The sequence below is a fragment of the Trichoderma reesei genome (assembly GCF_000167675.1).
Source record: "Trichoderma reesei QM6a unplaced genomic scaffold TRIREscaffold_5, whole genome shotgun sequence".
Lineage (NCBI taxonomy): Eukaryota > Fungi > Ascomycota > Sordariomycetes > Hypocreales > Hypocreaceae > Trichoderma > Trichoderma reesei.
In genome coordinates, this window is record NW_006711152.1 from 485,016 (window position 1) to 507,152 (window position 22,137).

The following is a 22,137-nucleotide window of genomic DNA, read 5'->3' on the forward strand; positions in this document are numbered from 1 at the left end:
TGTACCTCGCCTGTACGAGTACCTTGTAGTGCTACCCAGATTGCAGCGTTGGTCCACAACGGCGGGCCCCAGCAGGTTTATTGCAGCGGCGCGGCCAATCGGCAGGGGCCAGGGCAAAGCTGCTGCAGGCAGAGGACGCAGATGGCATGCAAAGAGGGTGCCTGTGCATGTACCCGAAGTCCAGCCCTTTGCACGAGCTTGTATCGTCCGAGTATCGACTTACGGCTGCCTCACGTCCCTGCGTAAGGTACCTTAGGTAGGTTAGCACCTTGGGATCATGTACGCCGCATGTCCGGATCATGTATGAGGCATGTCGCAAGTACGTAGGTACAGGTAGGTGCAGGTATCAGCTGCTCATCCTGCCTGGGGCCCGAGCTGGCGCTGGGGGATGACGGCGGCCAAGCGTAAAGTACCTGCGCACTGCCCGGGGCCGGACGAGGTACAACTGGGCCGAGACGTGGGAACTGCAGTGCTGGGTGCGACGCTGCATGTACGGAGTCGGTACGGGCAGCCGCGCACTGTGCTGCACTGTAACCTGCGGCAGGGTGTGGCCGCCTGCTTCTTCCTCGAACGAACGACGGGAGCGGCTGGAACTGCGAGCGTGAGCGTCACAGTTGCGAGGCAAGGCGCAGCGCATAAGGCCCGTTCATTGGGCCTCTGAATCAAGGCAAGTTCAGGTGCGTGTTTGACGCCAAATAATGCCTCTTTCTTTTGCCTCTTGCTGCGACGGCGACGGACGATGGAAAGCCACGGATACCTGCGGATGGCGCGGAAGGCTGTGTCTCATCAGCCTCTGGCCAGATGATTGGGCACGTATTGCAGCTTGGACGGCTTACTGCCTGACCTCTGTTTGCCTCGTACCGTAATACTCTCAAAGTTTTCTTCTTGATGCGCCTAGGTACCTACTTATTGATCTTGTTCACGACCAGGTAGGTAGGTACCTTATCCCGACTCAAGTAGGTAAGTAGGTAGGTACTCGTCGGGCCGCACTATTATGCCTTCTGCTCAGTATTAACTGTCTTGTTCTCTCGCACTGACACCCTTGATTGCCGTGCATCATGCGTGTCGCAGCAGCGTGCGTCGGATGCCGTGGTGGAAAATGCACCTCGTTGAATTGGGCTGATGTCGTTGGTTGGCTGCTTGAGTGTGGTTGGGCACTGTGCCTACTAAGGTACGCAGACCCAAGTACCCTGCATGTATCTGACCTGACGTACTCGGTGCTGCTGTGCAGGTCGATGCAGGGCTTAATGCGTTCTTGTCCACGCAAAGAACCGCTGCTCAGCGCATGAGGTACCTACCTTATCTGAGCAGGTACCCGAGCGCTACCTGCGCTGCTAGGAACCTTATCCGATTCCGGGCCCCGGAAAAGCTTGGTCGCGCCTTTTCTTCCTCTTGTCTCTTGTCTCCCATCCCCAAGCGATTGCAACAATCAAGGTACATGCACGAGTTTGCAGCAGTCAATATCAGGTCGGTCTGGTTGGCATCATGACCAGAGTTCAGCCATCTCCACCCTGCATGAATGCTCTGCCTGTCCTGTCTGACGCTTGCTGCATGCTAAGCTGCTGCTAGCCCAGCACGATAGCCGGCCATGTGCGTTGGAATGGCACAGGACAGGCATGAGCACGAGGCTAAGCATGGCGCCGATTCCATGTCTCGAAGCCACCAACTCAATCCGACCTGGAGGCTCAACCGCTCTCATTACAAAGATCCGCCTCCGGTCAGCGGCTTCGGCTCCTATTTTTGCGGCTCCCTTTGCGGCTCCCTTTGCGGCTCGCGTCTCGACTCGTCCCCAGCAGTCCGTCCGTCCGTCGCCGTGGCTGTCGTCGCTGGCTGAGCAATGAGCAGGCGGCTGGCTGGCCAAGGAGCATGGAAGATCCTGGTCCAGACACTGCACGCTCGACAATGCCGGGATCACTCCGACGAGGCAATTATCCCGTTTGGCGTGCCATCCTGCCCTCTGGGCTCCGTTCTTCTCGCTCGCCCACCCTCCCGTACGCGAACTGCTGGCGGCACTGTACGAGATACACCAGCGCCAGGGGCTGCTCTGTGCTCTGGACGCGGCCAATGGCTGCTTCGGCCACAAGTCGCATCTACAGTGGCAGGACCTGCACCGCATGCTGCCGTGCCCGCCAAGCACCATCAGCTTTGCTCGAAACCCTGCCGTATCCAGTCCAGAGCGTCGCAGCCAATGCCTTGGCCGCTGCAGTGCACGCATCAGAGGGCGGAGCTATCCGTGGATCTCTTGTTGGGCCAGGTTCCACCTGCGACGAGCTGCCGTCTCCTTGCTGGAGTCGAGGCGAGGCCATCCGCGGTCCCTGGGCCAAGGCCAAGGCCAAGGTCAAGGTCAAGGACAAGGAGAGCGGCAAAACTCCCCAGCTTCGCCGTGGCGTGGAGACCGCTGCTGGGCTGCTGATGGCAAAGGTCCAATGTTGGTCTCGAAACCCTTATGCTCGTCTGTGCCCAAAAGCTGACTAGCCGCAGGGCCTAACCACTTAGCAGCCGCTGAGGACTGGACAGAAGTTCTGACGACTGACGATGCCGCCCTCTGATTGCATGCTCGCATCACACGCTTGGCCCCTTGGAGCATTAGGGCATCTGCAGCAACGCACGGTGCGAGCGCCTGCTTGCCGATACAGGTAGCCAGCGATCCTGACGCCAGGAACCAGGCCGCTAGCACGCCGCGACTCCAAGAGGCTGATGAGATGGATCCGATGTTCGTCCGCTGCGGCTCCCTTGCCGTACAGTATGGTGGTGTATGTACCTGCTCGTATTGTGCCACAGTGGCTCAACGTTAACCACTTTGGTATGCATGTGCTGTGAGCCGCTTGTATCAACGGCTTGTGCCATGTTCTCATCTGAGGCTTGTGCTACACCGAGCTCTTGTTGAATGTGGCTATGAAGCATGAGGAGGAATAACACGATGGGGTCTGAGACTGACGACGCTTTCAGTCACACTTTCGACTCAATCAAGGTAAGTTGATGATGGAGGTCTAGCAATCTGACGTTCAGCTGTTATTATTATCGGCCTCCTACTTTCAGACGAGCACTCCAATTATTAGTGCTCTATTAGTGCTGTTGATAGCACGGAGACGTTGCTGACGTTGATGTTAGTAAGAGGAACGGGCTCACAGATTAGCATAGGGGTCTGGAGCTGTTGATGCCGCTATTTTCATCCAAGTCTCTCTCAGCTCGGACTATTGGGCCATACCTACAGTGCATACACCCTTGACCACGCCTTCGACTCGACTCGGTCTGATGATCCTTCCTCCATTTCGATGCCGTCCACACATATCTGATGTATACGGGAACTGTTGCTTGGTGGCACTTGAGGCTGCCAATGCGTTCTGCAATTGCTTGCCATGTGCTGCCAGCATACTCCATATTGATGTAATATCTCTGGTTGTCCACGCTTTTTGGGCTTTCAAAAACAGGGCAAAGGCAACCTGGAGGCAAATGGCAATGCTACCTACCTTACCTTACTGTGTGTCAATAGTACGCAGCTGTACCCGTGCAGTACATGGAACACTTCGACAACCACACCAGCAGCCGAACGAACTCGCTTAGCCCGCGCATCCGAATGATCTTCACAGCGTTCCCCACTGCAAACCGGCAGTATCTTGTTTCGGATGCTCCTCTACCTTGCCTGCCTGCTGTGTGGTTGTGCTCCTTTCCCGGGCTTCGGCCTTTGGAGATTTGTCTTTGGCTTCTAGTTGACTTTGTTGCTACTGGACCCGAAGCTCTTGTCCGTGAAAAGCAAGCTGTCCAATGGTGCAGACATTATGCGTCGCTTCGGTTCATCAATGGCGTCATATATTGGCGCCATACTTCGTATGATGGTGGCCTGTTGCTGCAATGGATGCCAGAGGCTACATTGCCAATTGCATGATTACGGAACAGACAAAGTTGTTCGTTGGGGTTTTCGATAACGCCGCCTCTTGTTGACAAGCATTGTTGAACTGACGACTACTGGTAGGTATCCGTAGTTCATGGCGTTCCTGATTGCATCTAATACCTAGGCTCTGGAATCTCGACTCGGATCCGTTTCAGCTTCCCATGCAGCCGCCTCCGGGTGGCGGCCGACCTGCAATTCAGAGGCACGTCTGAACAGACAATTGCTTGCTCCTTGACTTCATGACTCTGTCACCTTATCTTCAGCCCATTGATACATACGTACATATGCAGTCTATGGTCTCGACCAGTGCGTAGGGCCCAGTAGCTCCCGACACCAGATCGGCGAGGGCTGAATCTGTCCCTGTAGATTGTTCTGCCTCATCAGTCACTGTTGATCGCTGGCATCTGACCGCGAGTGAGTCTGTTTGCTGATTCCAGCTTCACATGCGAAGGAGTCTTTGCGAAGGCTTTGCTCCATGGATCACGGCAACTGGGCTTCCGTACAATGTATATACAAGTATATTGCAGATAGGGCGATAGATCTCATCAAACAATGCCATCCCGTGCCTGGGATCAAGCTCCCGCTGTCTCTGCCTGGGTCCAGACAACCAGTTCATATCAGTGGGTCGCCACGATGTGATCACCTTACAGTGCCGTTAACACCGTCACACACACCCAACGGCTACCTCATGCAAGCGCCCAAAGAAGCCATCCTCCCATCAGACCCTTTCCCGAGCATTCTGTCCTGGTCCAGTTTTCAAAAGTAGGCCACATGGGACGCAATCAACGGCTTCCCACTCCATTGTTGATAAGATAGGAAAGACAGATCTAGGGATTCGCAAGCTCGCCGAGCCAACTATGGCGCTGTTCGCTCGTCTAAGTCCCAAGCCGCCCAACGCCAACAGCCCCGGACAAGACGCCAGCCGCCGGATGCATCAAATGCTATCGAAAAGCACGGTGGTACTGAGAACCGCCTGCCAGCCAAAAACCTGAACGATGAGGTCACCGAGGCGAAGACGAGACAGACACGAGGAATATGTATTGACCCATGGAACTCCAAATGCACCATCACGTCACCCTGCTGGCAACAACAGCAATACTACTCGTACGTACTCGTATGTACTGTAGGTAGCTCTCTTCCTACGCCCCCCAGCCAAGCTTCCATCCCTTCCACATCTGATCGGCCGTCTCGGGGACCCTCTTCGCTTGAACCACTAGTACCAAGCCTTGCGAGCTCTCTCCCTCTCTTCCAGGCCCTCCTCGATGAAGCAGGTTGTTCCTGGACCCATATCAAGACGAGGTCAGGTGCACAAGAGGCGTTCCAAGGGGCCCACAGCATCCCTTGTCCGGGGCTAGGACTCTTCGCAGAGCCAGAAGAAAAGGCGTCACAAAAAGGTGATGCATCAATTGTTCGGAATGCGAGCTCGGCAGAGCGGCGCTGCTTTTTCCACTTCGCTGATTCGCCCTCTGAGTGTGGGCTCCCCCCCCCCCCCCTTCCCCCATGCACGTTGACTTGACCGACATGCTTTGCTAAATGGGTCTAGAAGATGCAGGCTGGTTGAGGGTTGAGTCACATCCAGTTGGTGATGGATGGAGGATTTCCCATGTCCATTCTGACTGGAGCAACGGATTTTCTTGCCTGGATTTGGGTGCTGCCTTGAGTGGCCCGTACATGCTGTACTGCATGTATTAGTGGGAGCAGGATGTTATATGTTACAACCTGCTGCTGCTGGTCTGATTCCTTTTTGGACGGTTTTGCTGTCACAATATCTAAAAACAGGTCGTAGTTTTCTCTGCATGCATGCTACAGTATTAGTTTACCAGTCTTGTGTGTGGGAGGCCGCCCATGTGATTGAATCCATCAAGAAGAGCCTTGTCTCTTTTGCCATCTAGTAGATGATGGGCTTCGTGCTGTTCCCAGCGACCCCTGCTGGCCTCTGTCACTTGCGAGTCAATGCTCATGTTACGAAGGAGACGATAATCTCTCACAGCAAGCCAACAACCGCCCAACCTCCGAGCTGGTGCCCTATTTCTACCAAAGCTGGTGTGAATAGCCCGGCTCTGGCAGCCCACCGACACAAACCATGCGAGCAGACTGACAAGCTGTAGTCTCACTCTCTCTCTCTCTCATCCTACTAGTCTCCATGACCCCAAATAACATGTAATCGCATACCCCAAATCTACAAAAACCCTCGGCTTACCCCAAATCGCCCTTTGAAGCGCGGGGTCCCCGGCCATGTTTGTTCCTATTTGCGACGTCTCCTTCACCCCGGATTTTGAAGCTCAAATCGGCTCGCCTGCTGACCAGGAACAACACCCCCTCCCTCACCCCCCGGGGGGAAAAGAGAATGAAGGGGGGCCCGAGCGGTCTGTGGTAGCGCGCACACTTGTTTCGTGCGAAGTGACGACCATCGTGATGGAACCCCTGCTCTTCTTCCCCAGATTCTTCTCGACTATGATTCGTACTAGCTCTCGGGCTCCACGGCCATGCAAAAGGAAGGCTGGGGGAGATGGGAACCGAGGCGACCGGCCGCCCGTGGCTAGGATAATATTGCTTGGCCGGCGTTATCTGCTGGACATGATGTGGGCGCTGTCTGTGCGTTTGCTAGGGAACGATACAAGCTCTTGCCTTAGAAAGGGCGTCTAAGTGATATGGGAACTGGTGATGTCTTCCGAGATGAAGCCCAGACTAGCAATACCTCTAGCCATTTAGCCATGCCCTTGGCCCCCTAGTTCAAGCTGGAACAGGAGATGACGCTGTGCTGGACCAGTCGTTGCTCTACGATAACCATACAAGCCATTCTTAGGTCCAAGACATGGGAAATATCCACTTGGACTGCTCAAGGGACCCTAGAGCTTCCCGAGTTCACCGGTGAGCTTCGGGTAAGGAGGCCAGCATTAGCTTCACACGGTACGGATAGTCGTTCTCCAGGTTTTCCGGGGGGGGCTTCGTAATCGTTTCACGCTGGCGCTTGTTTCGCCTCCAGTATTTGTAGAGATGCAAATAGTAGTCTGATCCACTGAGAGGTTGAATGTCATTCCGCGGCGTATCCGAATCTGCGATTCTCTGCCTGATAATACGCTTCCATATGGTTATAGCTTATGGACATGCAATATGTGCCGATACTCGTAAGTATATTGGTGAACTTCTGGCATCCATTAGGCTTACTGCTACTATCATGTAATGAGCTGTCCCTGACTCTTCATGGCCTAGATTCTCCCACAAGCTATACGGGCAGATGCAGGTGGTCCCGGACAGCGCTCGGCTATTGGTTTAGCCGCACATCTCCAAAGACGGGAACTGACTTACAGATGGGCCTCGTCAATATGCTACTCACGACGATTCATGGCCAAAGCCACTTTACCGATAATGTCGGAGATTGGCAGTCTTCAGTGTAGACGAAAGCAGCTCGCATGAAGTATGTTTCGACCAACAGCACCCTGCGAATGCACTCTTCTTAAATCTGGTACTACTAGGAGAGAGTAATACTTTTTCCTACGACCTGCTACTCACGTGGCACAATTCAACATGCCGAAGCAACACACTAGAGAAGTAACAACGGCGTCTGTGTTGGGAGAGTCTCGAAATCATGCAATTGCCCAACACGTCCCACGTGCTCGGATACAGCTCCGAGAAGCTTCGCCCTCGCCCTCTAGACACGGCTTGTTCATAACGGCATTATGCGTCAGCAGCCACTCAGGCGCATGTTGGGCCACAAGCAGCAGTTTCTCGAGAATACATACATAGATCAGGCGCCGCCAATTGCACCATGAGCAAAACAAGCCCATCGAGCGCGATATTAAAAGTCTCCAAAGGGACCCCGTGGGAAGAGCCCGCTCTGCAGTCCGGTCCACAACGGTCTCCGGTGCTATCTTTGGTGGCGTCCAGGGGTTCGACCCCGTCTCGCCGTCGAACAGTGACTGGACTCTCCTTCATGAATGATGGTCCTTTGTTCGCTGCGCTTTAGGTTGATCAGCGGCTTGACTTTCCTCTTCCATTTGCTGTGTGGCAGCCCCCATTGCAAGTGATGGAAAACCGGGAATGGCTTCGTATCGCGGAGGGTTTGCATGGTTCCAAGAGGGAAGCTAAAAGCACCACATTGCCATTGAAGGGTCCCCTCCCCCCCGATTAGTTCGCCGCAATTGTGCCACGGGAGACGTTTGTCCGTCCGGTATGGTATGTCTGGTTCCACTCGCACTTCGGGCCTAAAGACAGCAAAACCGCGCGGTTGGAGCGGGCAAGCGGATTGTGGGCTTTGTTTTCAGTTGGGCTCTTCTCGCGGCATGTCTCGTTGCTGCCTGGGTGTGTGTGTGTGTGTGTGTTTATACCATACATAGCGGTATGCCTCGTTAATCTGGCTATATGTCACGATTGGACGGCTTTTTTTGGACTGGTAAGACAAGCTGTCCATGGGGTACCCATGTAAGCTGTACATGGACATGTACAGGTGGTCTCTAGCATAAAGAAAAAGGTCAAGCTGTGCATGTACAGGTTATCTCTAGCGCAAAACACACAGCCACATAGTACAGCCACAGCTAACCAGACCGGACCTGGTCCTGCAGCAGATGCCCTGTGTGTGCACTGCGAATTGATTCTGAATACCTTCCAATTCCGACCGACCACATACATGTAATCAACCACATCGCAATCAACCACATCGCAATCAACCACATCGCAATCAACCACATCGCAATCAACCACATCGCAATTAACCACATTACAATCAACCACATTACAATCAACCACATTATAGCCAATTAACTGCATTACAGTAAATTAACTATATTACAGCTAATTAACTATATTACAGCTAGCTAGCTAGAATATACTTATTATTATAGGGTAGTAGGCATGTATTTAGTAGGTGGTTGTGATATGGTTGATTCCAGGTTGCGATGTGGTCGGTCGGAATTGGAAGGTATTTGGAATCAATTCGCAGTGCACACACAGGGCATCTGCTGCAGGACCAGGTCCAGTCCGGTCGGAAGGCTGTATAGAAGGTAGATTGTAGTGTGGCTTAACTGTGGTTAGAATAGTAACGAGAAGTTGAGCTGTGCATGTACAGGTCATCTTTTTTTTCGCACTAAAGACCACCTGTACATGTCCATGTACAGCTTACATGGGTACCCCATGGACAGCTTGTCTATACACTCCTTTTTTTGCTGCTTGACAGCGGTCTTTCATTGGGGAAAAGAGGATGTCGCTGAGAATGAGCGACTAGCCTGTCTTTCGAGTTCGGAGCATGTTCATCTCATTCGCCTAGGCTACGCCAATGAAGAGAGTTGTGAAAGGATACGATGTATGCGTATATCAGGCGATGCACCATGAGAACTTGTAATATTATCTTGCATGAATTACATAGATTGCGTAAAGGGATGGAGCCTATCAACAGCATGTAAATGTAGGAAGGCAATCCGGGATGTCTTCAGGCATACGATGTATAGGTAGTGAGATTGATATAGGACCACTGCCAATGCGTTGACACCATATGAGAACAACTCAACCAGACTGGCATAATCGTCCCTCAGTCATCCAACGACATTGCGATCATCTCAATAATGTCCTGACTAGCTATTCTGTATACAGAATGATGCAGAACTTCATCAGGCGGCCAGTTGAGAGACAAATACCTGCTTCGACCAAGTCTGTAGCTGCTTTTCACGACCCAGTTCGAGAAGAAACAGTTAGCCAAGATAACCACTCACAAAAAACAAAATCGACAGCGTGCAATGAACATAATTGATCTCATGCCCTAGAGGCTAATCTCCAGTTCGCGATAGAGACTGCTTCACTACATGTAAGCCCCGGATAATGCCTTGCAGTCATTGTCCAGATCGCATCCTACGTCTTCATTATGGCGGTATGTCTTCCGTTGTACGCGTCATGCATCAGACTTCTGCATGTGTAGTTCGCAAGATTGATGCAACGAAGAGTCAAAGCAGTTAGAAAATCGTCCTACGGAGCAGAGACAGATGTCATATAGCAACAAGCACTTACACTATCCGACTGTCTGCTCCTCAGCATTTCCGTTGCCGTTTCCACGAGCATTTGTTACAACGCTCAGGTATAGCATAGAAGCGGGTATATCAAGTGATTGCATCTCGCAATAGGCCGAAAACAGCGGCGGTTGCAATGAGAATCTCGGTTTGCCCTTGCTCTCGTACACGGGAGGCGGGTCCGCGAGGAAGGGTAGATGTTCGGATTGTCGCTGACGTGTTGGGCTCTGAGCTCGTCAGTCGAGAAAGGTCCAGCTGTCGTTTTATTTTGCACCATGTGTACCTAGTTGTCGCAGATCGAACTCTGCAGTCATCACGTAGGTGCCTACGTTCCTTCGGAAAGAGAACAAGAGATGGTATTCCGGTTGTTCGATATGATATGCCGGCTCTTCAAGTCCGATACCTGAAACGTAAAGCTAGACCCTTGATAAGACGACAATGGCATACCTAGGGGAGACGGGCGCGTAAGATGGCACCATCGGGAAGATATTCTGGAAGGATTCACAACATCTATCAGATCTCAAGTTGTGCAACATAGGTTGCATCCATTTGTATCTGTATCCATAAGATGGCGCCGAGGTATTTCTGCTCAGGCAATTAGACTCCTCGAATAACCTTAAGTTGCAGAGGAGAGTTGACCAACCGCGACTCTGCGTCTGAGGCACGCGATACCCGCCCCCAGATCTACAATCGAGCTCTCCATTGCCAAATGACCAGGTGATAGCACTCCAATGTAGCCCTTGAGTTGAGGATGATACGTCTTTTTTTTTCTCTTTTTGTTTTTTTTTTATTTATTTATTTATTTCTCATGTCTTCTATCAGTCTGGATCAGAGACCCATCTGCGTTTAGGATACCGAATTGGTCAAAGCCAATGTCCAGACGTAGACTCTAGAGATGACGGCGGATAGAGCAAGAGCTCTCTCCATCACTTGCGACCAAAGAAAGTCATAGACTAGTTGGTGGGTGTTGCTTTGTGGAAACGCGAAAGTTGTCAACTGTCTTACTGTGGATTGTTTAGGCGGATACCGACGGTGCGTTGCTCGCCCGTCCCGTGTCTGAATCAGGCATGTCTGGATGCCATTTTCCACCCCGAGTCTTTCTCTTCCCCGACTTCGACTTCCCCAGACTCTTCGAATTAAAAACATGTCGACATCATCACTTCTCTGATACAACGCATCTCCCTCTTGAGATTCAGTCGAGAACGCAGCTTTATAGCACTTCGGGCCTTTTAAGTATGGGGTTGGGCCATTGCCGGTATACAAACCGTCTGTCGCGGAAGTTCGGCACCGACGAGGACGGGTATCTCGGCACTCGCCCTGACGTGTGCGCTTGAAGCAGCATTAACTGACCCCTAGATCCCAAGATCTAAACGGCAGGTCTTTGTCAAGTTGGCAGTCCAGCAACTGTCACTTACTGAAGAGATCCAAACATGGCCCTGTTTAGTTGCGGAGACTCTTGCTCATTGGCTTGCTACAGCAGTTGCGGCTCCTCCACTGCTGATGAATTTCCTTGTTCATGAGCCGGTCCTTGTCCTCGTCGTTGGCTATACTAGGACGAAGAGGGATGGTGATAACATCTCATGAATCGAAAATGACATTCTCTGCGAGACACGAGGGGTTGTTGAGGCCGAGGAAAGGAGTTATGGGCTCTTCTGACAAGCTTGTATAAGAAGACCGCGCTGAGTTTCCCAAGAGTGAGGCTTTGAGATCGGCAGCTTAAGCTCTTCATTGGGTGAGATTCACAGTCAACAGCAGTCATCAAAAACACCAAACCAGCAACATGCGTGGCTTACTTCTCGCCTCTCTTGTCGGCCAGGCCGCCTTCTGCGTTGCCCTTCCTTCTGAAGCCGCTCACAGCCCTCGCGCGGCCGGTGCCCAAGCCTATGCGTCCAACTCGGCCGGCAACTACAAGCTCTCCTCCATTGCCGCTCCTGTCCAAGGCAATGGAAGCCCTGGCCCGTCTACCTGGAACCTGTCCATCGACGACACGAGCTCTGGCTACAAGCAGAAGATCACCGGCTTTGGTGCCGCCGTGACCGATGCCACCGTCACTTCCTTCAACGAGCTCTCTTCCAGCACTCTCAATGAGCTGCTCAACGAGCTCATGACCTCGGCCGGTGCCAACTTCGCCCTCATGCGACACACCATCGGTGCGTCCGATTTGTCTGGCGACCCGGCTTACACGTACGATGACAATGGAGGCAACGCCGACCCCAACCTCACCGGCTTCAACCTCGGTGACCGTGGCACTGCCATGGCGACCATGTTGGCCAAGATGAAGGGCCTCAACTCCAACCTCAAGATCTTTGGTTCGCCCTGGAGCGCTCCCGGCTGGATGAAGCTGAACAACGCCATCGACGGCAACACCAACAACAACAACCTCAATGATGGCTACCTGACCAACAACGGCCCTCAGTACTCCAGCGCTTTCGCCCAGTACTTTGTCAAGTACATCCAGGCCTTCCAGTCGCACGGCGCCACCATTGACGCCATTACTCTGCAGAACGAGCCCCTGAACAGCCAGGCGGGCTATCCCACCATGTACATGTTCTCGTACGAGCAGGGTGACCTCATCCAGAACTACGTCGGCCCTGCCCTGAAGAGTGCAGGCCTCGGGACCAAGATCTGGGCTTACGACCACAACACTGGTGAGTTGTTTCAACTGCGTTGAGTTTCCACGTATACGGATGGCTAACGCAAGCTACTACTGCAGACCAGGCTGTCTACCCTGAGCAGGTCCTGGGCATTGCCGCCGACTACGTCTCGGCCGTCGCGTGGCACTGCTATGCCACCAACCTGGACTGGACCGTCCTGACCAACTTCAAGAACCAGTTCCCCAACGTGGAGCAGTACATGACCGAGTGCTGGACCCCGTCCACCGGCGCCTGGAACCAGGCCGCCAGCTTCACCATGGGCCCTCTGCAGAACTGGGCCTCTGGTGTCGCCGCGTGGACTCTCGGAACGACTGCTCAGGACGGGCCTCACCTGTCCAGCGGTGGATGCGGCACCTGCACGGGCCTCGTCACCATCAACAACGGCCAGTACACATTCCAGACTGCCTACTACATGATGGCCCAGTTCAGCAAGTTCATGCCCGTGGGGGCTACTGTCCTGAGCGGCACCGGCAGCTACACGTACTCCTCTGGCGGTGGTGTCCAGTCTGTTGCCTCGCTGAACCCTGACGGAACCCGCACGGTCGTCATTGAGAACACGTTTAGCAACGACATCTACATTCACCTCACTACCCAGAGCGGCCAGGAGTGGAGTGGCAACGTCCCCTCTGAGTCTGTGACTACTTGGGTTCTCCCTGCTGTTTAAGCAGGTGGGCGATGGGACTTTGATGTATATACTAGTCTACATAGTGAGACTTTTCACTGCACATATCAAGATGTAGGGTCAATACCAATAACTCATGAGTAAGAAACGATTTTTTGGTAGCTGTGTAATGCATTCTCTAAGTGAAAACCGGCAACCTAGATAAATGCATATATTTCAAGTGGAGTTCGTACCGAATATGCTGTAGTTTGTAGACACGCTCCCGACTCGACAGGAGATATCCTAACTTTGGTGCTCCTGGCATCTGTTGCTCCTTGTCAATCTGCATGAGCATCATACGCTTCAGGTCCAATCGCATCTGTTCGTCACATTCCAGAAAGTCATTCGCAATCTCTCCCGGAAGGGGTAAGCAACGACGTAGACTCTCCTCTACTGTTATGTAGGTGCAACTTGGGATGCCTATCATTCTCACTCCCTAGATTGAGTACACTGACAATCTCACGAATACTGAGACACCTCTGGAATCATTTTACAACGCAATAGACACTTCATCGATCTGTTTACGTACATCTACCCTGGCTGCCATACCTTCATCTCTGATGTCAACTTCCTGATGTCAACTTCCGCTCAGTTGAATGGATATGGAACCGAGGGAACGGGGTTCGCGCTATAGCACGAGTACATCGGGTCCTTATCCCCCAAATAACCAACGCACTTCTTACAGTTGAGCACAGTATCCGGATCCCACTTCTTCTTGATAGCAAGCAACTTATCGTAATTCCTGCCAAAAAAGACATTTTGCCAGTCTGGTTCATCCGGATCAGCTTCGTTCAGATACGCAGCCTGCACGCTCAGGGGCGCCTTGATCGCATCCATAGCAGCCCGAGCAGCCGATGCGACGCCGCTGCTAACCTTGTCTGTAGTGCCAGGAAGCCATACAGCAGGTGCTACCAGATGCCACAAGGTCTTTCTCCAAGCGGGATTGACGCTGGTCGCCTGCGCGGTGTCGGCCGTGTTGGGTGCTCCTGTTTTCAGAAGGAGGAAGGCCACCCGAGACGCGAGGGCATCGCCAAGTCCCTCCTTGGCAATTTGAATGGCTCGCAAGATGCCGGAAACAAGCGCGTCAATCTTGGAAGGGCTTTCGAAGTTGTCCGTGGTGATGAGGCGGCTTGGGAGCAAGATGGAAGCGCCAACTGTGCCGCCGCGGGCGATGTAATCTGCCTGACCGGTATAGAACGCCTGCTGCGTGGGAAAGACTTGGTACGAGTTGATGGAAATGTTGACGCCTGAGTGCTTGGACAGGAAAGCGTTGAAGCTGGCGGTGAGATTCTTGAGCGTTGCCAAAGGATTGCCGGCGGCGGGAAGTATCTCGAGAAAAGTGACGCCAGTTGGCGAGATGAGGTCGTAGCCGGCAACACGATTCTGCGACCATTTCGGCTGGTCCTTGGACAAGGCTATGAGGACATCGCGGAGGACAGTGTCATGCGTGACGTTGGAGCTGCTCGGCGTCAGACTGGCCTCGAGTCGCCACGTCGCCCATTGCGTCTGCGGATAGAGCTGGAACTTGTAGTTGACCAGGATCGCGTACGACTGGCCTCCCCCGCCACGCATCGCCCAGAAGAGGTCAGGCTCGTTGCAAGCATTGATTGTTCTGAAGACGCCGTCCGTTGTGACGACGTCGAACTCGACGGCTTGGTCCACCATCAGGCCGTGAGTAGGAGCAAGAGGACCGTGGCCGCCGCCCTGACCGAAGCCGCCGGCGATGCCAACGGTAGGACAGCCTCCGACTGTGGCCATCATGCCGTGCTTGTCGAAGAAAGTAAGGGCCTCCTCTGCGATGACGCCTGCGCCAATAATGCCGATGTTCTGTCTGTTCGAGGCTGCGCAGTTGTGGGCTGTGAAGGAGGACTTGAAGGTCATGCTCTTCATGTTGTGGGTTCGCAGGCCCAGGGTATTTGCAGCAGCGCTTCGACCAAGGTAGTCATGTCCCGTATTTTTGACCACGATGCGAATGCCGTGTTGTTTGGTAAAGGCGAGAGTGGCTGTGATATCGGCAGGCGTCTCGGCATCAACGTAGAGAGGCGATATCCTTCCGAGAGAGCAGGTCGATCCTTGAGGCGGGACAATGCCTGGATAGCAGTTTGTATTGCCGCAAGCCTCCCATTGGGTGATTTGCTGAGCGCCGTACGTTGACTCTCGAAAGGTGCCGTTGGAGTAGTTGTCCAAAACGTTGGCACAGACGCTGGCATCAAAGTTTGGTGTACTGGGGAAACAAGGACTCGATAGCATGACTGGGACTTTCAGACGTCCAGAGACAGTCTTGTTCAATGCGTTCCATTCTTGGATGCTAGGCCAGCAGGCTTGCTTTGGCTGACAAGTGAATGAGCCAGCATCTACCGCGAGAGCGATGAAGCTCGCCAGCACAAGGAGCCTTGTCGTCTTTTCGAGAAACATCATAAATCACTCAAGAAGAAGAATAGAGTATTGAGCACTGAGTGAGTTCTCTTCAGTGTAACAAAGAGGTTGCCCAGCTTAAATATATGCTTATGTCTAACGAGTCTATTGAATCATTCCAAAGCCGTGAAGCATCACATAACCATTGTCCGAATAACTATCCGAAGGCAATTCTAAACATAAGAGCCAGATCTCATTGCCAAACACATGCCTCACCATCTAAAAGGTTATGTGACTCTTGGATCACTCGCATGAAATTCCAGAAGTGGTCCAATCTGCGGGCATATAGAGGCGTACAAGCAATCATATGAGGTGGTACAAATGTGACGGACAGGGCTTTCGCAGTAACACGAAGCAGGGGCCAATAGCCTTCTTCCAGAATGATGCCACTGCTTCCTCTCTAGTAGGTAGAAAGTCCAGCGAAAACTCTCCGTTAGGCAGACTATTCAAGGCAATGTGCAAATATGGAATGCACCGAGCTTATGATGCTAACCCCTGAATCCTGGCTGTATGACCAAGGCCATAGATAGGGTGGCACAGTTGCTGTCCACTTCTAAAAATGGTCACTGAAGATTGAAAGTTCATTACTCTCATCACATCATTAATCATTAATGGCATCAAGGGCTGCTCATGATAAAGATGCTCGCAAAAGAGCTGTTCGCCTGCCAATAGCCTACCATGCTTCTGATAAGGTAATTGTAGGTTATTACCCGGGGATTTGACACTCAAATCCTCAATCTGAGAGGCCAAATGCACTTCCTTGACGCTCAGTTCCCATTCTCGACAAACGTTTGAGTCATACATTGACAATAGAGAAAAAGAACGCATAAGTTTCCTTATTGCCTAGATTTTGAGGGTGAGTAGAAGTTGCGGCTCAGTTGCTCGGTGCGTTATTGATTGGCAAAGTAATGTCGCCGACTGTGATTGTTAAGCGGGGGTTGGAAATATCAGTAACACCGATGCTTCCACCTCCGCATGCCTTCGATTCTTATAATGGCTTCCATGCTTACTGCTACTGGACAGGAGTAGGCAATTCCTTTATGTGAACAACAAGCAATGAAGAGGCGATGAAGTCTCATGACGCAGACTGCGACTAGTTGCTTCATACTTCGTGATGCGAATGGAATCACAATCGTTCAGTGCGAGTACTTTTGACTCATACTTTGAAGCATTATATCGGCGCCATTGCTTCTCCTTTAGGCTAAATGGTTGCAGTTTGCTGGTATGTGACGCCATCTTCATCACAGATAGGAGGACCGTACAGACTCGCCAAATCTCTCCGCGAACACCTACCTAGTGGACTCGAAGGCGCTTCTAGCTCGGACACATTCACTTGATCAGGTAGTCATCGCACTCTCTCAGCATGGTAACTTCTCTAGGGATCATACAAGCAAAGTTCGACCAGCGATCTAATCCTCTATGCGAAGACATTCAGCATCGGGTGCTCCATCCGAAGCACTTTATCCTGCATACGGCACTCCGCAGTTTACCGCCTTTTCAACTGCCGAGCGGAGTTTGTCAACGGCAGTCCTGCAATCTTTCAAGCCCCCAGTTCTCCCCCCCTGCGTCCCCTCCCCACACGATGGACTACCAAATGGAGATGCATCTCGATGTGATAGCCTTCTTACAGTATGATGACCCGTATAACCCTACCACGGAGCGAATGGGGCGAAATGCCGTGCCGAGTTGTATTTCAAAGCAGGTGCCGTTTATATGCTCCGGAAAAATCTCGAGACCATGAACACATCACTGTTCGTATTGCAATTCGTACGAAAGACCGCGCAGACTGGAGACACATTGCTGCCGCGGGAAGAGGGGGGAGGCTTTATAACCTGGCCATAAATATATCATAAGATCCTCTGCCTGTATGAGTATCTGAATATTCTCGTATTCTCTTACATGACGGAATCCCCAACTTGTTGGTCATTTTACTTGGTTTGACAGCTCACCCATCGAATGACCATGGGGTTTCTGTTCGTCTATCTTGCGGCAATGCGGGACTTCATACCGACAGGGCTGGCCGCACTCTACTTATGCGCATATGTAGCATACAAATTTGCTTCTTTGGAATCGAAAGCGACTCTCATCATCCAGATTGGCCCCAGATCATTGCACCAACGCCTCTGAATGTCTCGACTCGATTGATTCTGAATGACTTCCCTCATCGACGAGGGCCAAGAATACTCATACCATCTATCCGTCCAATGCCGCCACGCACTCAATCTCTACATCCGAGCCCATCGGCAAACCGGCGACGCTGACACACGTCCGAGCCTGTCTCTGTGTTAATGAAAGTCCCATTCAACACACGGCGAAGGAAACAGCTTACGGGGAAAGGGGCAGAAAAGAACTTCGCGTAGCCTTCATTCATGGGACCAAAGTTGTCCATTGTGGTCAAGTAGACATTGACCTTGATGATTCGCTTGAGAGACGAATTGGCAGCGTCCAGAAGGGCAGAAATGTTGCGAATGGTTTGCTCCTGTACATAGGGGGGGTTAACGATGGGCTTCACTAATGTCTGCTGCTGCTGCTGCTGCTGAAATCTCCCGATAGTTTCAATATTCTTACTGTGCGGTCTGTTACTGTGCCCTCGACGAGCTTGCCTGTCTTTGGATCGATACCAATGTTTCCGGAGCAGTAGACGAGGCCATTGTAGACTTGAGCTTGCGAGAACAGGGAGATGGGTGCCGGGGCGGCGTCTGTATGGACCGGTAGGGGAGAAGGCATCTTGGAGAATTTTTGGAAAATTCTTTCGCTTGAGGCTTGTGTTCACAGCTGTGACTCGGGATGTCTGGGGAGCATTTTATGGATGGCATCTTTTCTTGTGTCTATATGTTTCGCACTTTATGTCCAATGATTCCTCAGCTAATTCACGTGTTGCTTTTGATGTGCTGCCGTATAAAATCCATCCTCGTTGTCAACCCCCGCCTCAAAGGGCGCAGTAGCTTCAATGATTCCATTTCTTGCGATATCTCGGACTCTCCAAGCGGATACCCCTCCTCCCTAATCGGACACATTTGTCATCAGATTGGATGGTTTGAGGCGTTCATTGGCTCTGGTGATAACGATCTAGGACCCTTTGTCATCCAGCTGAATCAGCAATGCCGTGGATAGCCATGAATCGTGGTCCCCCCGATGACGCTGGCCTTGTGGTACCATGATAGTACTAGGGAGAAGCAGCCGATTGCGGCGAAGGAGAGGACTTGTTAGGGCATTGACAAAACGAGGACCACATGCAGTATAGCCAGCCATATTAGCCAAGAGGGTCGATCAGGATGAGCTGGAATCATAGAGTCATCAACCCTCTTCTATCGCCCATTTCAGTCTCTTCGGTCAGACATTTCTTCAAGTTCTTCACATATTGCGCGTTGTATAACGAAGATTTCATTCTGATTTTGCCCCCAAAATGAACGAACAAATCGAGTTTGTCAACCACCCACGGTTTGGCCGTGCGTTTGGAGAGAAGCACTTCATGTTTAAACCGGGGTTCATCCATCTTAATCAAGGTTTGTCACACATTGTACCTGGCTGAGATGATATTGTTCTCACTAGACGTCTGATATACCCTCAGGCTCTTATGGAGGATACCCTCGTCCAGTGAGAGATGCTCTACGCTCTGTCCAAGACGCAGTCCAGGCTGAGCCGGATAATTTTGTTCGATACACATACCCGGGGAAGCTGGACAATATCCGTGCTCTGCTTGCAGAACATCTGCACGCCGCCGACAAGGACGAGATTGTCCTAGTACCGAATGCAACAACAGCGTTGAACACGGTGCTTCGCAATCTAAAGTATGAGCCGGGAGACCTGATTGCATACGTACGAGGGACCTATGGAGCAATCGAGAAGACTGTGGATTACCTTGTCGAAACTACACCTGTCAAGAGTGTTCTTATTCCGTTTGATCCTACCATGGATAATGATGATGCACTTGTTGAGTCGTTTCGACTTGTGCTGCAGGAACATCATGGCCGTGTACGGGTAGCCATCTTTGACACCATCATGAGCATGCCTGGGCTCAGGATGCCATTTGAACGGCTAGCACAAATCTGCCGAGACTTCGGGGTGCTGAGTGCCATTGATGGGGCGCACGGCATTGGCTTGATTGACTTGGATTTAGACAGATTGGGGGCTGACTTCCTGACGACAAATTGCCACAAGTGAGTCTTGATTCATTGATTCGTCTAGACGTCTCCCATACACTGACATTGCTCTAGATGGCTTTTCGTACCACACGCGTGTGCTGTGCTATACGTCGCATCAAGGAACCAGCATCTGATGCGATCCTCTCTCCCCACGTCTCACGGCTTTCAGCCACTACCTGAGATTCTGCACAAGAAGCAGTACATGAGTCCATACGAACTTCCAGCCTCTATGAATCCATTCGTGTTCCAGTTCAGCTACACTGGGACCATCGACAATGGCCCCCCACTATGCATTCCCGCGGCAATCAAGTTTAGAAAGGAGGTATGTGGAGGGGAGGAAGCGATTCGAACTTATTGTCAATCACTAGCCCGTGAAGGCGAGAAACTTGCAGTCGAGATACTGCAGACGCGAGCGTTGCCTATGCCAGAGTCGAAGCGAGTTGCTTTTGCCAATGTCCAGCTTCCTATCAAAATCTCCCCCCTCGATTCTGCGGAAAGGGGGGGACGTTCAGTCCCTTTGGCAGATGTACCAAAGGTTATTGACTTTATTCTACGGAGACTTGCTCGGGACTATAATACCTTTGTTAATATTGCCTTCATCTCGGGGGCGTTGTGGGCCAGATTCTCGGCTCAGATATATCTTGAGCTGCAAGATTTTGAGTATGGCGCCAAAGCGTTGAAAGAGCTGTGTGAGAAGGTTGCGAAGAGGGAATATGTACACTAGTGAGGCTCAAGTCATGGGATATTCACAACATATCAGGTGCCGGGCAAGGGAATTCGGAGATAATCTATTCGGCATTTATATGAGTTACAGTGATTTTCCAATGACGTCCATCATTCTCTTGAAGCACCTAGTCTCGCACTTAGGCCGCCTTGTTCAGTTTGGCAGCCCACTCGTCAACCTGTAAAACTTCGTCCACAATGGTCGGCCAGATGATCTTCTCAGCGGCCTCTTTCAGCTGGATGGAGAATCCAGCAGTTGCATCGCTTCTATGATGAGGTTAGCATTCTGGTACCGCGAGACCTGTAGGTCACAGGGAATACATACATGATCGTGACGTGGTAGCCCCTGAGTTGATCTCGTATTAGCCTCTAGCTGTTGATCATCGAAATTTGCAGTACTCACAACTCAACTGCATAGCGAGCAGTAGACTCAAGGCACGTGTTGGCAACCATGCCAGCAACTACAACGTGCGTTACGTCTCGTTGGCGAAGGTGGTAGTCGAGGTCAGTGTTGGCAAAGGAGCTGCACTCTTGTTAGTCTTGACAAAATGACATAGCTAGATCATCAGCATTCCACCAATTACCTGCTGTTCCAGTGGCGCGAGACAATTGCGTCGCCGTTGCTTCGATCCGGCTCAAGCCCCTTCAGTATCTCGGCTCCAAAGCTGCCCGCTGTGAAGGCTTTGGTTTGCTGGATGGTGAGTTGGCTCCTGGACATGTGCTTCCAGTCATCAAACTGGCCTTCTTCGAACAGCTGGTGCTGGCAGTAGAGGATCGGTAGATTGTTGGTTCTGGCGATCTTAACGAACTTCTGGAGGTTATTCACAGTGTCGGTGGCGTTGATGCTGTCTTTGAGGAGGGAGTAGATCTTGCCATCTGGGTGCAAGAACTCGTTGAGCGGGTCGATGAGCAGAACGGCTGTCTTTTCCTGCATTTTGATTGTGATTTGGAAAGCGTTTGATGTTCTTTTGGTCGTATAGTTGTTGATGCAATAAGCTTCTTTGCAATGAATTACTGAAAGATTGTAATGGATTATTGAAAGATACCCAAACTTCAGCAGGGTTTATATAGTCAGATTCACTGAGGGGGCAGCTGAATCTCAACCTTTCTTTCGATAGCGAGCCACTCCGTAGACCCGACCGGAGCTCATTACCCTACAGGGACGACTTGAATAAGCAACTTTGAACAAGCTAGGCTCTATTGACGTAGCCTCGGTTACGTCGATACTGCAACTGTTTCAGTCAGCTCGAGTCGTGACTTTGTCATCGTCGTTTGTCAGATTCTGGATGCCGTGTTTCCCGTACGACTTCTCACAAGCCGGGCGCGTTTTGCGGTGTTGCGGTGTTGCGGGGTTATATATGCGGTGTTTCTGGTGCTCTTTGCGGAGTTATGTCCCCTGCTGCGGTGTTTCGGAAGCTCGCCTCATTGTTGAGTTTGGGCTGTGTGAGTTTCTTGGCAGGCTTGTCTATCAGATCATGAATCATCAGTCTGACCAATCGAGCAATTTCTCGAAAGGATTCCGTGTCCCGATGCAACAGTAGAGGACATCATGGAAGGGTATGTTTCGTTAGAAGTAACCGAAATGGTTCATCGCCCGAGCCTTTTGGAACGCTTAAGTCGCTGGGTGAGGTAGAACCCCATGAATGACCAC

General features: G+C 51.7%; 5 protein-coding genes across 5 annotated transcripts; 2 read left to right on the top strand and 3 right to left on the bottom strand.

Moving 5' to 3' along the window:
* Positions 1 to 11,668: 11,668 nt before the first annotated feature.
* On the top strand, positions 11,669 to 13,206 carry TRIREDRAFT_3094 (glycoside hydrolase family 30; the record flags this gene model as incomplete). The annotated part of the gene is made up of 2 exons (XM_006963470.1): positions 11,669 to 12,536; positions 12,602 to 13,206. 2 exons carry the CDS (start codon positions 11,669 to 11,671, stop codon positions 13,204 to 13,206), a joined length of 1,473 nt encoding a protein of 490 aa, XP_006963532.1.
* Positions 13,207 to 13,899: 693 nt separating this feature from the next.
* TRIREDRAFT_37316 (uncharacterized protein) lies at positions 13,900 to 15,540 on the bottom strand (the record flags this gene model as incomplete). The annotated part of the gene is made up of 2 exons (XM_006963498.1): positions 13,900 to 14,241; positions 14,281 to 15,540. Coding segments are annotated over 2 exons (1,602 nt in total), but the record flags the coding sequence as incomplete, so codon positions are not given.
* Positions 15,541 to 17,811: 2,271 nt separating this feature from the next.
* Positions 17,812 to 18,345, bottom strand: TRIREDRAFT_58848 (uncharacterized protein; the record flags this gene model as incomplete). Its single annotated transcript, XM_006963778.1, has 3 exons — positions 17,812 to 17,892; positions 17,948 to 18,097; positions 18,187 to 18,345. 3 exons carry the CDS (start codon positions 18,343 to 18,345, stop codon positions 17,812 to 17,814), a joined length of 390 nt encoding a protein of 129 aa, XP_006963840.1.
* Positions 18,346 to 19,188: 843 nt separating this feature from the next.
* On the top strand, positions 19,189 to 20,487 carry TRIREDRAFT_59081 (selenocysteine lyase; the record flags this gene model as incomplete). The annotated part of the gene is made up of 2 exons (XM_006963598.1): positions 19,189 to 19,778; positions 19,836 to 20,487. Coding segments are annotated over 2 exons (1,242 nt in total), but the record flags the coding sequence as incomplete, so codon positions are not given.
* Positions 20,488 to 20,626: 139 nt separating this feature from the next.
* Positions 20,627 to 21,420, bottom strand: TRIREDRAFT_105379 (uncharacterized protein; the record flags this gene model as incomplete). The annotated part of the gene is made up of 4 exons (XM_006963779.1): positions 20,627 to 20,753; positions 20,812 to 20,832; positions 20,890 to 21,009; positions 21,071 to 21,420. The coding sequence occupies 4 exons, from the start codon at positions 21,418 to 21,420 to the stop codon at positions 20,627 to 20,629; spliced, it is 618 nt and encodes a 205-aa protein (XP_006963841.1).
* Between the last annotated feature and the right edge of the window lie 717 nt (positions 21,421 to 22,137).